Raw genomic sequence first — 18,212 nt, forward strand, 5'->3', positions numbered from 1 at the left:
TTACGCTTTGGAGTGAGAATCAAACATGTTATTTCTCAGATCCACTTTCCAGTGCCCTCCCCGCCACTAGCACAACAATGAGTTCAAGTAACTGGGCTGGTGCAAGAGGGAACTGCACAATGGGAAATGATTCCATTTCTGGAGCCTCCAGCTGTCCTACCACTGCTCAGTGCAACTGCAGCTCAGATGCTTCGACAGCTACTGCCACCAGCTCATAAGGATCAATGGCTGGTGTATCTACTTAATGAGAAATGCACTGCCATACTCTATCTTTATACCATGCTCCTTCTCTGGAGCTAGTCGCTGGCTTCCCTCTCAAGCCCCACTGTGTAAATGCATCAGGAAACCTTGTTGTGAAAGACAACAGGAGGTTGGTTCTCTGACATGCAGGGGCTGTAGGGCCTAGGACATGCTCCAGAAATCTTGGGCTGGATGGGGAAACTACATTGGTTCTGCTGCCGATGGGGACTGCTTCCGCTAAGTCAATTCCCAGCATTATGATTGTTTCTTAAGTGAACAAATTGGTAATAAAAACTGAAATTCCAGATTAATGATCTGTGTAATAATATAATTGTACAGTCAAGGGCACAATCCTGGTTCCACATCATCGGTCTCAACTCAACTATCTGTTATTGTTTTATTTAATAGAAGTCCTTGCGCGAAGCACAATTCTTAAAATAGAGTATACACATGAGTCATTGTGTGCTTACACTAAACATATAATACAGTGCACGTGATGCAAGGCTCTTTGAATCAGATTACACAATAAATAGCATCTCTTCAAATTTTGGACCAATGCAAAGTTACAATGAACTTGTTACAATCCTGAGATTAATGATGAAAGCCATAGAACAACTGCCAGCTTTGGTAAACATTAACAACTGTGGGCCTAATCGTGCAAACTTTTACTCCCATGATTTAGCCTCAAGCAGTGATGGGTGAGCAGGATTGGGTCCTGTGGCAACAGCATTTTTTCCATAAGTAATCTAATGTTGTGGAGTACTTACTTAAAACATTCACATTGGCAGTGGCAAGGATGGTGCCATGCTTGTTAGTTGCCTCACACTGATACACTGCACTGTCCTGCAGTTGTAGGTTGGTAATGCTGATCTCCCCGGCAGAGACTCTGCCCCTATAGGTCCTTTCTGAAAGGAATCAAAGCATGTCAGTAGGATGAGGAATGAGCATTTCTTTGAGTTCAAGAGCATCTCTGAACTGCTTCCATTTCAGATGCAAGCCAAAAGGGCAAGCTGCATATTCAGTATTAGGCTAGCAGTGATGTACCCCAACCACCAGAAAGCTGCTCTAAAGCACTACACATGTCATCATTCCCAGGGAGAAAAAGAAGTGGATAGCTTGGCTTCAGGAAAATGTTTATCTACAGAGACATTTTACCTATGACAGAAATAGCATGGTTTACATTTTGTATATGTGTGTGCTGATTTCCAGAAGCACCTAAGGCATCTGACTACCCAGTTCTCATTAAAAAGAATGTCCAAATCACCTACAACATTTTGAATTTCAGCCATACTGTATGTTCTTTACAACTATCGGTATGATGGGATAGACCAAGGATCGGCAACCTCTGGCACGCGGCCCATCAGGGAAATCCGCTGGCGGGCCAGGACTGTTCGTTGACCTGCAGCAAACATAGGTTTGGCTGATTGCAGCTCCCAGTGGCTGCAGTTCGCTATGCCAGGCCAATGGGGGCTGTGGGAAGCGGCATGGGCCTAGGGACACTTCCCGCAGCCCCCATTGGCCTAGAACGGTGAACCATGGCCAATGGGAGCTTTGATCGGCAAAACCTGATACACTGCAGGTAAACAAACCGTCCCAGCCTGCTAGTGGATTTCCCTGACGGGCCGCGTGCCAGAGGTTGCCGATGCCTGGTCTATCCCATCATACCGATAGTTGTAAAGAACATACAGTATGACACTGTATACTGAGTACAGTATCCTGAGTAACTTGGAGTGAGAATGGAGGGCCATGCTGCAGCTTGGGTCGTTGAGAGGAATTCTGATGTTCTCAGCTAGAATTCATTAGAGGGGTTCAGCGTACAGCCTGCTGTGCTGGCTGCTTCAGGTGTGTCTGTGGGGGAGAGAGAGAGAGAGAGAGAGAGATGGCCTAGCCCTTCCCCACCCTAATTCAAGCAGATAGTGCCAGGGAAGGAACAAGGAGGGAGCAGGACCTTTACTCTTCAGCCATTTCCTGGCTTATCTCTGTGCTAGTCAATGAGTCCTAGCAGGGCCCTAGTATTGTAAGAGTCTGATCCATGTTCCTAAAAATGAGAAAATTACACTGACTGGCCATAGGCTTTAAATTACAATTGTAGCTTCCATATTATTGTTACTGTAATTCTTCTCCCTTCATTATCACCCTAAAGTATTCACTTTGGCTAAACCAGACAAATCAACTATCATATGATGCATTTGGAGTTATGTGCCAACTTTTGTGCTGGGAGTACAGTATATGCTAATCTTGTCCAGCTGAGTGTAACCCACACGCCTTTTGGGTGTGGTGTTCTGTCCCATCTAATGGCACCGAGACCCCTCAGAGAGAAAGTTAAATGAGTGTGTTCTACACCCTTACCTAACAACCAGTTGGCTTTTACCTCATAAAAGGTAATAATTGGAGATATACCAATCTCCTAGAACTGGAAGGGACCTTGAAAGGTTATTGAGTCCAGCCCCCTGCCTTCACTAGCAGGACCAATTTTTGCCCCAGATCCCTAAGTGGCCCCCTCAAGGATTGAACTCACAACCCTGGGTTTAGCAGGCCAATGCTCAAACCACTGAGCTATCCCTCTTCCCCCAAATGTGGCAGAGGCTCATGCACTAAGCTCCAGAGGTCCCCGGTTCAATCCCGCCCACCAACGAACTGGGGTCTGTCATCATTACCAGTGGGGGCTCATCCAGGATTTCAACTGGGAAGACTCTGAAGCTCGGGACCTCAGCTAGGGGAAATATGTAACCCACACACCTTTTGGGTGTGGTGTCTGTCCCATCTAGTGGCACCTAGACCACTTAGAGGGAGAGTTAAATGAGTCTGCTCTAGAGCTTTAGCGAACCGCCAGTTGGCTTTTGGCTCATGCACTAAGCTCCAAAGGTCCCCAGTTCGATTCCATCCACCAACGACCAACGTCTGTCAGCATTACATGAGCACACTATTTTGTATCCTGTACTTACTATCAATAGGCATTCCATTAAGTCTCCACTTTATAGTTGGCTCAGGCTTGCCAGTAGCTTCACACAATAGCAAAGCAGTTGACTCTATGCTGTAAACATCACTTGTGGGTTTCTTTATCCACCGAGGAGGTTCTGTTAAGAACAAAAATAACATATTAGCAGATGTTACAACTAGCAGGAATGAAAGTTCATGAAGATGCTGCTATCACTAATGGCTTCCAGCAGATGGCACACTCTATCAACTATTGCAGAGCAGGTTCTCTCTTAAAGGATAAATATATTCTCCTATTTTATTTTGATTTATAAAATGATTCTACCAGAGACATTAAAATAATATATACACCATTCTCCTCTGTTTAGATGGTGTTTGTTGAAATTAAATGCCAAGGAGAGGCTGTGGGAAGTGGACAGTGTTTGAGTGAAAATGCCCAGCTGTAAGTGCAAAGCTAAATGTTTGGGGACAGGAAGGCTGGTGAAAATGGCAAGGTTGTTTGGTTTGATATTTTCAGAAACACCCTCAATATGGGAGTCTTAACAACAGACATCTAATGTAACCAAAATGCAAATATCTATTCAATCCAAATCCTCCCCTTGAATGTGACCATGTGGCTTCCATTGACTTCAATGGGACCTGGTATAGGTCTCTGATGGAAGAACCTACAGTGTTGAGAATATTTTGGTGACTCAGGGAATGCAGGAGCTATATCCAAGTTTATCTCTTGGCCAGAGAGGTTTCTTGTGGTTTCTGACACCTTTGCATCATCCTCACAATAGCCAGACAACTGGGATCCCAGGGGCCTGATCCAAAGATCACTGAAGTAAATGGGAGTCTTTCTATTGACTTCTGTCGGCTTTGAAACAGGCCCTAAATGTTCAAGATAGAGCAGTCAACATTTAAAAATCAACAGAGCTAAAAGTTGCCCACATGGTGGTGCCAGAGATGCAGTGCTGTACTGCCCTATTTCCTTGTTCTTAGAACAGGAAGTAAATATAATGTCTATGTTAATGAGGAGAATTGTGTGTGTAGTGTTAGTGTTTGTTTTTGTAGGGTTTTCCTTTTCTTTCTTAAATACGTAAATGCTGCTCTTGGTTCACATTAGAGAAGGTCAAAGCAGCTCGTCTTGCACTTGGAGCAGAAGGTGGGGAGATCCTTGGTTCTTATGGGAGTTTGTTCCACATTATGGAATCAGTCAAAGCTCTGTCTCTTGCGCAGACCAGCTGTACCCTTGTGGTAGAAAGTTCCATTGTGACTGAGAAGTGGAGTTGTTAACCACAGTCCTCCATCCTGGAGCTTTAGGCAATCTTTTAGATATCCTGGGCCCAGGTCATTAAGGGTCTTGAAGATAAGGACCAAGACAGAAATGAGATGGTGACAATACTCTAATACAAAGGTTCCCAAAATGTATTCCAAGATCACTGGTTCTCGATGGAGAACTTCTGATAATCCAAAAGAGGCTGCCTGCCACATGGTGCTATCTCCTTGTGTTCAGTTGCTCAGCTGATTTAAAGGACAGCTAAAAATACACAGCCTAAGTACTTTCCTAATGCTTTTCAAATAAGAAACTGCTAGAGTTGCCTCATCGATGTTATGTAATTGTGAGTCTATAGGTGTCCGTTAGACAATCTCAGTATTAAAATGTAGTCTACACCATGAAGACACTAGAGAAGCCCTTCTCTATTAGGAAGGGGTGCAGTGCTGCCTATTAATATATCAAATGCAATGGATGCGGCATCAAAATATGAACATGTACCACTTAAATCTGCAAAATCCCACATTTATGCCATCAAGTTGCTGATTCGTGTGAGCAAGATGAGTAAAAGCAGACACCTCCAAGGGCAATTTACCCCTCTTAAAAGGGCTGCGAATGTGGGGGTTGGGATTACAATTGGTGTTTGTTTTTTTTAAATGAAGCCCCTAATTATTATATTATTATTAATTACTATTATTCTGACAATAAAGACTAGACACCCCAACCAAGATCAGGGTTATGATACCAGGCATTGTGCTAGTTAAAAGCTTCAGGGGTTATAAGCATTTTAAATTTGGGGGATTATATTTAATAAATAAAAGTGTTTGAAATCATGACAATTTGTTGTTGTTGTTGTTGTTTTTTAAAAGAACCTCACTCTGCTCAAACAAACAACAAGCTTTTTCTGTCCACATTCCAATGTTCCAGGCTACATCACTTTTCAAAAAGAGAGATTAAAATGTTCAAGCAGTCAAATAATTTGCTGGCTGAACATTTTCATATGTTTTGTCATAATTGCCTGAATCTTGGCCTTCAAACTATTGTAGGATTAGTAAATAGGCTGCATGCAAATGCCATTGCTAGAGAATGCTGTTATGAAGACGGGTTTTGTTTTGACATGCTTAAGTATCAGCAAGAGGAACAGCAGGTATGACACAGTGTGGCAATGAGAGCTAGATCCTGATTTATACTCTAGCAATAGGAGAGAGAATGGGCAAAGGAGCAATGCCAGTTAATATTATGGAGAGTAATTTTTCTTACTTGTTTAATTTTCTCTCCCTATACACATTCTTAGAGGAAAATCTGTCACATCCTCAGATGCTATAAAGTGGCATAACTCCACCAAAGCCAATAGAAATACCCTCATTTACACCAGCTGAGGATCTGACCCTGTCATGTGCCCAGAGAGAGAATGGGACTGAATAGGTGGCTCGGTGATGGATGTTAGTGACATTTACTGGTTTGAAACTCTAGAAAAGGAAACTATTTGGGCTCAGTTGTGCCTAACGTGATGCATGGGAGGAGACTCCTAATAGATCAAAATCCTATCAGTGACATCAACAGACATTAATTATATGCAAGGGAGAGGGGTTTAATAGCTCTCATAAAAAGCATTCTTTACGTGGCAATAGCAGTTTTAGATTTTTGGGGACTTGCTGGTTAAAAAACAGAAACAATAATTCATCACAAAGCTTTTCTCCCTGTGGTCAACATACTGAACAACTTAATTCATGCTATTTCCCTTGTATTTTACTATTTGAAGCTCATGCAATTGAAAAAACCATGACCGGATTGTTAAAATATTCAGCTACTGTAGAGACGTTCCATACCATCTGGAATGCTTTCTAAGAGTCAGCAACTTCCACGACAGGAGCATTTGAAACCTCTCCAGGTCGTGCTGTCCCATTCCTCCCCACATTCAGGAAGAGAAATAAATATTATGCAAAACAAGGCTGTGTCAAATGACAGGGCGTGATCAGTCACATCATGTGACAAAATGCTGTGTAGATACCTGAAAGGCTGTTCTTCCTCTCTGGTTGCCTGCCTATGGAGAAGTGAGGAGAGATGGGGAAGTGAAGATTAAAAATCGAGCAGCTGGCAGATGTGGATGGCTTAACAGTGTAGGAGAACATTTCTCTCAGAAAAGTGGAGTCTCTTTTTTACTCATGGCAAGTGAAAAATGTTTTTGCCGAGTCTTTCAATTATGTTTCAGTATCTTCCTCCCAGAGCTATTTTAGGTATCTTACCCATTAGCACAGCTGATATTATCATTTGGTAATGTTACTATCACTAAATGTTGTACTCTGCTCTGTGAGGGGAACTGTGAGTCCTGTTGTGTGCCTGGACACAGCAATACGGGGAGTGAGGAGTCACCACACACTCCTGCATGGGTTACCCACATTCCTGGAGCTTTCCCAGTGATGGAAGGAGGAAGAGCAACTGCCAGCAGGCTGATAGTCCCCCTGTGAGCAGGTGGTGGGTGAGTAGGTCCCCCAATGCACACATGGAGCAATAACCTGCTACAGAAAGGGGGATGGTGAACATCCCTGTGCCCCGGAGCAATGGGAAGCAGAAATCACATTGTGACTTTCACACTCTGTTGCTACTCTGTTCCTGAAGCAGCAACGTTACATGCTATCCGGTCCTGGGGCTGGATTGCCCTATTAACTCTGAAGAAGAGGCATTTATCTGCAAACTCATTCTGTTACTCATCCTCTGTGTAACTATGGGGCAATGCTTTTCTAGACTTTATTTTGACCCTAGATTGTTTCTCATTTTTGATTTAAAATGGAAGTGTTTTGCATTGTTACCTAACCCACTCAGTTTGCAGAATGCCTATTTTAAGATACTACATTGGCTGGTTTTATGATTCCGTTTCCCTCCACCCATAAATAAATAAATACTGGATAGGAAAATGCACGTATCAGTGCAAGCTCCATTGATTTCAAAAGAGTTACCCTGGAGTAACTAAGTTACTGTGTTATGCTATGTGCTATGTTATGCTATTATGTGATATGATACTAATCACTATTTTTAGACTGAATCTCTGACATTATGCCTACGAAGCGCAGCTGGCTGCCAATGGCTAGGTATGCGGTGAGCTGAGACTTCTGTTTATTATGTGATAGTTTGCTCCATTAACTTGTGCTCCACCCACCACCGTTTGTTTGTCTCATCCAAATGGTACATCTTGTCATAGCATAGACTGCAAGCTAAACTGCATGTCAGGGAACTTCAAAGGAGCCACAAGCCTCTAGTTCTTGATGTGTACCGGACAAGTCAGTTTCCGAGCTTCCTGACTTTTTCCTGGGTATACACCGTGCCTTACACAGTGGTGCCCACATTCCTGATGTGTGTACCTAGGTGCTATCATCATATTATTATTTGCCTCGCAAAAGCAAAGAAAGGCATTGTGCTTTATTATTAATTATCGTTTAAGAGTTGACAGTGTCCTTGGCCTAGGGAGTTTACCACCTAAGTAAATCCAGAAAATACACTGGGAGACTTCAAATGTAATGCTCCTGTAAAATGATTCACGTGGGCAGGAAGGGAGCTGTTGCTGTCCATGGGGATAGAACCCCAGACATGTGGGTCTAAAAGCATGAGCCTCTATGGTCTGCGCAGAAAGAACCAGGTCTCTTAACCAAAGGCTGCAACAGACTCGTAAAAACCTTCATGTGGTTCAGCCACCACAGGTCAACAGAGCCATCCAGAGTCAGCAAGGGTGACACTAATCGAGCAATTTTTCAACAATGTATTATTTTAGTGAAGGACTGAAGACAACAATTTGTGATGGCATCTTCCTAGCAGGAGCTGGCCTCACTAGCCTTTGTGGAACCAGAGATACAGTTTGCAGATCTAAAGTTAGACAAGCCCCCGGGCTAACGTACACAGATAGTACAGGAGTAACGATAACATTAATGAGTGAGGATGTCAATAACTGCTGGAAGGCAAATTAGTAGGAGATACAAAACAGAGCAAGTGGGGAAAAGTAAGTAGATAGTGAGTTCCCTAGCTCCTGCAGTCAGAGTTATAGTCACTTAAATTGTCCTGTTATGTTAACTTTGTTAGGATTTTATAAATATTACAAGTTGTGAAGGTTTGTCATGTGAGACACTGGCTAAGTGTGCATGATCATGTCGCCTTCGGCTACTTCTACCAGCTAATGAAGTTACTCCTTCATGCTTGTGCTTTTGACGCTGAAGGTCATGGACACTCAATCCCTTTTGATGACCCAAGGTAAGTTCATTTAGGGATGAGAGTGTCACAGGGAAGTGCTCTAGTGAAGATCAGCGATGGCAGGAAAAAGTAGGCATGGGTGAGGGATTAAAAGAAGAACAGTGTCACTAGTTGCACTGGAGAGGAAGGAGTGGTTCCAGAGGTGTGGGATGGTGTGACAGTAGAATTTGGGTTCTGAAGAAGATGAGGCTAAGGGATCATAAAGATAAGCAAAATCAGCAGAGTTAAAAAATGAGTTCTACCACAGTGGCAGAAATATAGGTAGCAGCAGAGTCCTGCAAGTGAGGCTGAGAAGTTTCAATACAACGTGGAAGGAGCCAAAGAAAAGACCAGAGTCCTGTGGCAGGAAATGAAGCAGATTGTTCATCTGTGATATTTTGAAAAACCTGGAAGGGAGCGAGGCAAGGAAACTGCAGTAATCTAGCTGAGACATCACTGACACCTTTTAGACGGTGGCAAATATAATTAAAAACACAGAGATTACTCTTTGTAACTATGTTATGTTCCCATTATTGAGGCCAGGATTGTTTCTCCTAATTTCTCCTTTCTATGCAAGATGCTTTGGAATTAACAGACAGACCTTACTCTATAAATTAGGAGTTATGTTTGAATAAAGCATGAAAGATCCAGACAAAGTTACTATATTTCCCACATTAAAAAAAATAAGTAAAAATAAGTACCTCTGATAGTTTCATAGATTGTAAGGGCAAAAGTGAACATTAGATTGCCTAGTCTGAATTCTGCATAACACATGCCACAGAATTTAATCCAATAACCTGTGCTTGACTAAAGCATAACTTTATATTTTAGATTACTGTTTTTGCATATATTACCATTTTTACTTCCCATGCTACAAAATCTTCATGGTTTGTGAAAAAAATAATCATTTTACATGAAATGTAATGCTACACTATGCAAATATAAAATCACTGGGACAGATCCTTAGCTGGTATAAATCAATGCAGCTCCATGGACTTCAAGGGAATTGTGCTGATTTACACCGGCAGTGATTCTGAGACCCCTGCTTGTTTATTATTCAAAATCTAAAACCCATTAAAATGTAAATAGCACCTTCCACGTGAACTTGAAACTCATGTTTCGCTTTCCCCACAGAATTGCTTGCTGTGCACTCATAAGTGCCTTCATCTGCTGCAGATACTTGTTCTATCTTCAAAATCTTTCCAAAACTTTCTGTCACTGCTCTGTCCTTGGGCAAATCTCTACCAACCTTGATCCAGTTAAGATGCGGAGTTGGGCTAGCAGAAAAAGAAAGAAGATGTTGAGTTAAAAAAAAAAGAAGTTGTAACATTTCACATCAGTATAACTACAGAATGTTGAAGTTTCTACATTTCCCTTTGCAAGATCATGATTTCAGAATTCTCGAAATGGCCCTCCTTCATGCACATAGCTACCCATTTTACTTCTTAAAACATCCTGGCTGGAGGTTTGATATTGTCCATAGCTTGTACTGCCTGTTGGTTAAAAGGGCCCTGTGTACAACAAATCTTTCATAGCTGACAGTGGGCCACAAAACAGGTTTGTATCCCTTGTAAACATATTGGTATGAACTGTAGTAGAGGCACTGAAGCTTGTTTTGTCCTGTTCCATAGGGACTTCTTGCAGACAGACGAGGGGGTAAAGACGTCATTAAAATAACTCTGCTCTGTACTCTGCCTGATTAGACAGGGCTAACCACATGTCACTGATGGCTGAAAAAGCTACTTTATATTTTTAGAAAGTTAGGAGCGTGCTCAGAACCAGAGACACTGAAGTACAGGACAGATTGCGGTCTGAACATTCCCAGCTGGGTTTCCTGACCCCAGCACCACACATGATGCATATACACAGTGTCATATCTGCTTACTCTTGTGTCCATCTGTTAAGATGGCAGAATGCCCAGGCACAAGTTACTCAAAGCCCCAGGTACTGAGAAATTATGTTCTTTTATGAACAGCACGGATAATAGTTCAAGTGTCAGATTTTCTGCAAGAGAGTTCATCCCTGATATAGTACTGAAACACAGATACTATGAAACCTCTTACATTTCATCCACACCAGTTTAGATCTTTGTACTATCTAGAGGAGGTTGCCTGCCATTTTCAAGATCTGGCTAAAATCCTCCGAGATGACAAAGTGGCAATATATTTATTGCTGTTGATTATTTTTTGACTGACTGGTCCTCGTTTTCAGAGTTTGATACTTGTCTCCATCTAGCCAATCTAATTCCTCATTGACAGCTGCAGGGATGAAACTGCAAGGAGTGGTAGGTTGGGGGAATATACTTAAGAGTCTGTCAAAAAAATTTCATTTTTTTTCCCCAAAGAAAAGTATCTTTTTGAATACAAGATTTTTTTTTTCAATTTTGGCCTAATTTGTACATGTTTTGATGTAAACCTTAAAAACCAAAAAGATTGATTTAAAAAACTATTTTGTTTCAGTGGGGATAACTCCCCCACATTTTGTAATTCATCCCCACCCCGACTTTTTTTTTTAATACTTGAAAGAGGAAGTACTTTTTCTCCAAGGTCATGGGAAATTTTGAATGAAATGTAAATGTAAAGTGTTCATTCCTTTTTAACATTTTGATGAAGTCTACTTTCCTTTCTCCTAACTGCTTTAATTATTACAAGGGGAAAGTTTTATGAGGAAATGTGCAGAACAAGTCCCCATACTGTCCTTGTTTTAACCAATGTGATCGGTTCCTTACATTCCTGAGCATAAAATTTACACACTTTTTTTTTTTTTTAAAGAATCCATCTACTGGATCAAAAGGAAGTTCACAGGCACAGGTGGCCGTGAACTAGACATGGAGGTATTGCAAAAAGGAACAAGAACCCATTACAGTTACTTGGAATCAATCCAACAAAGATGAGCTGTTCATATGCTCTCAGAAAATGGCAACCAATTGCAAAGTCATAATCTTGTCTATTCAAAGAGTGAGTGATGCCCTTTCAAGCAAGCATGGACAAACAAGATGCCCTGAACATGTTTGCTCAAGCAGATAAACACCCTGATTTTGAGGTTTATAGTGGGAGATAATTGCACTTGCTTTAATATGGATCATTTATCTGCTAACCACAGTGAGCACACAGGGATGTGGAGTTCAACAATACAGGTTGTAAACATGATGATTTAAACACCCATTCAACAGAGAGTTCTATCACACATCACCCAGGAGCAAATGTGTTTTCCCTGTTAGGTTTAATGGTTGGAGGGCTTTTAAGCTTTACCTAGTTTTCCTACGACAACTCTTTTTGGGGAGAAAGTTGCACGCATAAGTACAAGAAAGTTGCACGCATAAGTAAAAAATGGTGATCAGGAGGGAGGGCATAGGTAAACCTGATCCCATGATGATGAAAGTATTGCTGTATGCTTGCCAAGTTACCCCTGCACATTCGCAGGAATCAGGACCTAGAGGAGTATTCACAGCTAAATGCCACATCATCATCATGAGGATTGCACTTAGACTTTCCCATTCCCCACTCATTTTCCATCCTGCGCTAATGGCAATAAAAAAGATGGCACACCCCTGCCTGTCTGTATCTATTTGTTGCATCTTGTCTTTGACTATAAATTATTTGGGGCAGGAATGGTCTTTTCGTACAGTGGCAAGCACAATGGGGTACTGGGCCAGGACTAGGGCTCCTTGGCACTATGGCATTACCAATACTAATAATTATGGGGTTTGAGATTTCCATTTAATGCTGTGGGCTACGCCTAGGCCTAAGGATTAGTTATACTCGCATCCATGCATTGAAATTGGCCCAAACTAAAACGTGAACACTCCCAAATATGAATCTATATCTAATTTTGCAGATGGCCCCTTATCTTTATCATGGGCCAAACCAAAAGCCCTGATTCATAGAATCATAGACTTTAGGGTCAGAAGGGACCATTATGATCGTCTAGTCTGACCTCCTGCACAACGCAGGCCACAGAATCTCACCCACCCACTCCTGTATCAAACCCCTAACCTATGTCTGAGCTATTGAAGTCCTCAAATTGTGGTTTAAAGACTTCAAGGTGCAGAGAATACACCAGCAAGTGACCCATGCCCCACGCTGCAGAGGAAGGCGAAAACCCCCCAGGGCCTCTGCCAATCTGCCCTGGAGGAAAATTCCTTCCCAATCCCAAATATGGTGATCAGCTAAACCCTGAGCATGTGGGCAAGACTCACCAGCCAGACACCCAGGAAAGAATTCTCTGTAGTAACTCAGATCACACCCCATCTAACATCTCATCCCAGGCCACTTGGCATATTTACCGCTAATAGTCAAAGACCAATGAATTGCCAGAATTAGGCTATCCCATTATACCATCCCTTCCATAAACTTATCAAGCTTAGTCTTGAAACCAGATATGTCAAATGCCCCTAGTCTTTTACTCCGTTGTTGGGTTTGTTTCTGAATGGGCATCACGGAAGGCATGAATCCTTGTACGATGGTGCTCAAGAAATTGAAATCTCATTGAAGGTGGAAAAGCTCAGGAATTTATTGATACTTAATCAATACTCTGAACTGGACAAGCTAGAAAAGAAAAACAGGGTTTTGTTTTTTGTTGGGTTTTTTTAGAGTCCAAACTGTGGAAGTTGAATCAATTCCTAATGCACTCAAAAAAGAATAATAATTTTGAGTGATCACCGTACTGGAACATCTGCAAAATCAGTGATCACAGGATGGATAAATAACTGTGATATGCCAGTTACTATGGTAAATGCTGATTCTTTACTTATACTTGTCTATAAGCTGTACATTACTCACTCGCCAACAGGGAAAACTTTCTCCATTGTAACTCTATGCCAGTTTTCAATAAGTACAATTTATTTAAAGAGAAACTGCATGAAGATTTGGTGTAAAATTATATACTTCGTTGGAGAATTATTAAAGGTGCTTCCATTTATTCTAACTTTATTTCAGAAGGTTAAGTGGGTGCAATACTCACAGCCCTTCAGCAATGCATTCAAGCAGTAGAACTCCCCCTTTGATGACAGTAACTGATGAGCTGCTACCAGAAGATTCGGGTGGTATCAGTATTTTGGGTTTTCTTTCCTTGATGAAATTAGCTAAAAAGGAGAAAAGAAAAGGATCAGACCTTGTGCACTAAGGTGATCACATATGCCCCTGAATCATTCTGTACCCTCTAACAGTGCTAAAAATATTGCTTTGGTCAGAAGATTTCTGGAATATTCATTCATTCATTTTTCTTTATATTCGTGGTATTTTTCTAAAGGACCCTACCTAGGGCTCTGTTTTTTACTTACATTCAAAACACAACTATAGTAACAGGAATAAAATTAGAAACTTCTCTCCCTCAAAACCAGAGTCCTGAACCTGCAAACCCTTAAAGAGATACACAACTTTACTCTCATGAGTAGTTCTTCTCCATCCAGCTTTCAGGGCTGGGAAATGGCTAGGCTAGAGTCATACAACAGTGGGGGATTCTTTCTCTGGCTGCTACGGTTGATGTCTTAAAGAGGCAGACCAACCCAGAAGATGTGCGGGGCGGGTGGGTGAGGGAAGAATTATGTTGGCACAAGAGCTCCTGGTTGCTGATGATGTTGGTTGGGAGATGGCACTCTGAAAAGGGATGGATTTGCAGCTGCACCAGTATGACTCCCAAATGGTATAGGGTGAAGGGGTGTGTTACAGGGGAGCTGGTCCCTCTGAGCAGAACTGGGCCCAGCTCCCCTGGGTCAGAGCAGGTGAGCCCAATCCAGCCAATTAAAGGGACCTAGGCTATCTCTGTGCCTATTAAGTGTTACCAGAGGGGAGGAAATGGGAGATGGAAGGGAATGACTGAGAAAGGCCTGGCCTAGGGAAAGGAAGGAAAACCATGGTGGAGTGCAGCTAACTCCTGCGATGGGTCCCTGGAGCAAGGGCTCAGGGAAGCAGCCCTGGGGCCACTGCTCCAGGGAGGGAGCAGAGCTGACTAGAACTGGGATGCTGCCAGGACAGAAGCACCAGAGACGCCTGGGAAAGGTGACTTGGAAGCCTGAGAGAAGAGGAGAGTTAAAAAACTAGTCTCTGTTGTTTTATTTGCCTACAGTAAGAGGCTAAACCATCCTAAAAGGAGACTGGGCGTGGCAGCGAGTTTTTGGAAGCTGGGGAGAAGCCAGGTGACAGGGTGACTGGGCCAGATGCTCTGTTTCAACTCTGCTGAAATCTCTTCTAATCCCTCCAAACTAAGATCCAAGTCCCATTTCTCCAGGTGACAGCCTAAGAAGAACTCAGCTTCCCACCTCACATTCCCTAAGAAGTATGCCTCATCCTCAAACAACCTCCCAAGTTCCCAGTCAGTTTTAAGAACCAGTTCAGAATTTCCTGCCACGCCTTGAAAAAACTCTGTGGATTTGCTCCAGCCCCTCTCATGGACCTTTTTTTCTATTCTCTTACCTGCTCAGCTAGTACTTGCCTCCTCTCTGCTTCCTTATTTCTCCCCTCGCCCACACACTCTGACCAATGGCAGTGAATGAATCTTTCCTTGTCTGTTCTTGCCATCTGGAACAGTCTTACTAATACCTTTCCCCTTCACTAACTTTACATTGTCTTCTAAATCTCAGCTGATATCATATCTTTTCTCCTTTGCCAGCAACTTTGAATTCTCCTTCCCTCTACAGTTGCAGAATTTACAACAACTCAAGAATGCATTTGGGAATACTGCTTGAAAACAAGCCACTGTTCATCACAAAACTCCTTTTTACTGTACTGGGTTTCAGATAACCATTTACTTTAGAATGCCAACAAAAAATCAATTGTTTCTTTGACAATACGTTTTAACAATTTATATTGTTAAATGGCTATTCAGTAATAATTAATGGCCAATATGTCATTCAAATGTTCACTGATTCTTCAAGAAAAGCGATTTACTGATAATTTGGTAATAGATCATTTCTATCTTACAAGCCAGCTTTCTTCACCCCTTCTTTAATTGCGTTGCGTCTCTTTGTACAGTGTGCACTACACATACCAGTGAGTACATATGCTGTACACAAATATTCGCCCACACATACCTAGATTTTCAGACATCAATATCACTCTTGGGTGTCCAGCGTGAGACACCTGAAATGGGCCTGATTTTCAGAAACTGTTCAGCATTAGTCCTCTGAAAAATCAAGTCCCTCTCAGGTGTTCTTAGTTGGGAACTCCAGAAACTGAGGCACTCAAAATCACTAGTTAGTTTTGGAAATGGTGGACTTAATTTTAAAATATATTCTCTCATGATAACCATGTTTGGCAAAAAATAAGGTATTTGGTAGAACTGGATGGAAAATAGATTTTCCATCTCATGAAAAGTTTTTATTTTGTACCCAAATTGGAACAAAAAGGCATAATTTTGAATTTTTTCAGAAAATGAAATACCTCCCAAAATATAATTTTGAGTCACTTGAAACATTTTGTTTCACTAAACTCAACCTCTTTTTTTATATTGAACCCCTTTATGGTTCAATTTGAAAAAAAAAAGTAAATTTAGGAAAAATCCAAAAATATCAAAACTGGACATTTATATATTTTAATAGCTTTTTCCTTTAAAAAAGAAATAAAATTTCCTCAAAATCAATCCATTTTGTGAAAATGTTCAGTTTTGTCAAAACAGCATTTTCCAATAGAAAACTTTAATCTAAAATCTTCCAACAAGCTCTAGTATTTGGGTTGAGAATCCAGATATATTCTGTTAGCTACACACCCTTATCAATCTTATCCAGATTTTCTGCTATTGTTACATTAAACATCACAGCATATTCTAACACTAGCTGGTCATCATAATTCCTTCGTGATTTTTTTTTCATCTAGCTTTAAACTCCCCTTGAAATCACTTTCTTGATCAGCAAAACTGCCTATTCTAAAAAATAGTTTCTATTTGTCAGGACCTCTTCTCTGAAATCTTTATTTCACACGGGAGAGACGCAGTAACGTGAAAAATCCTTCAGACCTCAGTCAAGCTAGTAAAGACTGAGTCAATATTGATGCATGTGCTGCTTATACCCAGCAAACATGTTAAAAGTTTTTTCCTAAGCAATAACAGTATTTCATCTAAATTGATAGAATATTTCATTTTACTAAAATTTCAGATTACCCAACACATTAAGTAGCTCTCAAGTATTCTCGTGAATTCAAAGGCAAAGAAACAAACAGGTACATTCCACTCACCCTTAGTAACAGCAGCATTAGGTGAGCTTGAGTCATTAGTACGTTTAACTGAAATAAACAAAAATGAAAACCAAATGCAAACGGAATAGTTGATAAAAGGTTAAAAGGTCAAAAACAAACAAAACATCAACCAAACCAAAAAAAAAGAAAAGAAAGCCTACACAAAATACTTCCTTAAAGGAAATGTAAATATATTTTATATAAAACCACCAAAAGAATATAATGCAAATCAACACGGACAATGAATTTATGTATGTATAAAGAGTATTAAAAAGAGTGTAAAACTCAGGAAAAGATTCACTAAAAAGTGATTTTATCAAAGTTATGTTGAATAAGATTGGTAGGTTCCTAGCATTCATTAAAAGATTCTATCTTTAACCTTTTCTCCTTTGTTATTTATCTGCTTCTGACTCTCTCTAATTTGTCCACATCATTCTTCAAGTGTGGCACCCAGAACTGGACACATTACGCCAGCTGAGGCCTCAAGATGGATTAACCAAGTATTACGCTATATGAATTTAGTATTATTAATTATTTATCTGTTTACTCCACCAAAAAAATATACGACTTGTAAGTTAAATATTGAGGCTTTCAATTGGGAAGAAAATATCCCTGAATTTTTAGGAAACATAAATCCCCCAAAGTCAGATATTATTGAAAACAGAAGGGTGACTTAAAGCCAGCCTAAAATAATATATATTTGCAATTGATTTTTAACATATTTATTCTTGCAAGTGACACTTAAAATTACTGCAGCTGAATGAGTCAAGCAAAATGAGAAAGATCTTCAGCTGGTGTAAACTGTCATAGCGCCACTAAGTTCAATGAAGCTTTGATTACCATAGCCTGAGATTGTGGCCTACCATATTTTCTCTGATTTTCTTTCTTTCATTTTTTGACTTCTTTCAAAAGCACAGTCTCACTGTTTTCTGTACATTCTGTATATAGAGTCACTTTGTTTCCTTTGTTGTTTGGTTTGAACTTTGATACAGCAAAAAGAGTAAGAAAAAATAAATATATAGGAAAATGTAATTGCAAAACCATGAAATTGCAGTGGGACTCAGGTGCAGGTATAGTACCTGAAACTACCTTTTTCTCATTTTTGGAAAATGAAAAGATTTGAAGTATCTGGTGTTCTTTTCATCTGCAGAAAACTGGGTAGCTACAATGCCCATGACTCAGAAAACAAACAGTTCCATGTCTCCTACTCGCCCTTTCAGTCTGGAAATGCAAAGCTCATTTCATGCCATATTATGCTCAATTCCTCCGTGCTTTTTACTTCTTACTAGGGCAGCCATGCAAACTAGTTTTCCTCTTGCTCTAGAGTAGGAGTACATTTCCTATGACTGGGAAAGCATTGACACCCAGTTCTTCCCAAGATTATGAAAGTT

General features: G+C 40.8%; 1 protein-coding gene across 11 annotated transcripts in view; it reads right to left on the reverse strand.

Annotated features, from left to right (window-relative positions):
• The window catches only part of CHL1 (cell adhesion molecule L1 like), a 185,824-nt gene that overhangs the window by 42,534 nt on the left and 125,078 nt on the right, over nt 1-18,212 (reverse strand). For 8 of the 11 annotated variants that reach the window (XR_005601363.1, XR_005601364.1, XM_039548076.1 and 5 more), the window contains 6 exons: nt 16,822-16,869; nt 13,616-13,736; nt 9,746-9,930; nt 6,447-6,479; nt 3,186-3,317; nt 1,008-1,145 (listed from right to left, as the gene is read on the reverse strand). Coding sequence is in view for 9 of the 11 variants with exons in the window: in XM_039548076.1 (XP_039404010.1) it covers nt 1,008-1,145; nt 3,186-3,317; nt 6,447-6,479; nt 9,746-9,930; nt 13,616-13,736; nt 16,822-16,869 (657 nt within the window). In the remaining 2 variants the exon portion in view is untranslated. The remainder of the gene's footprint in view (nt 1-1,007; nt 1,146-3,185; nt 3,318-6,446; nt 6,480-9,745; nt 9,931-13,615; nt 13,737-16,821; nt 16,870-18,212) is intronic. The other 3 variants (XM_039548078.1, XM_039548072.1, XM_039548073.1) reach the window with 2 other exon arrangements.

The sequence above is a fragment of the Mauremys reevesii genome, linkage group 7 (genome assembly GCF_016161935.1).
Source record: "Mauremys reevesii isolate NIE-2019 linkage group 7, ASM1616193v1, whole genome shotgun sequence".
Lineage (NCBI taxonomy): Eukaryota > Metazoa > Chordata > Testudines > Geoemydidae > Mauremys > Mauremys reevesii.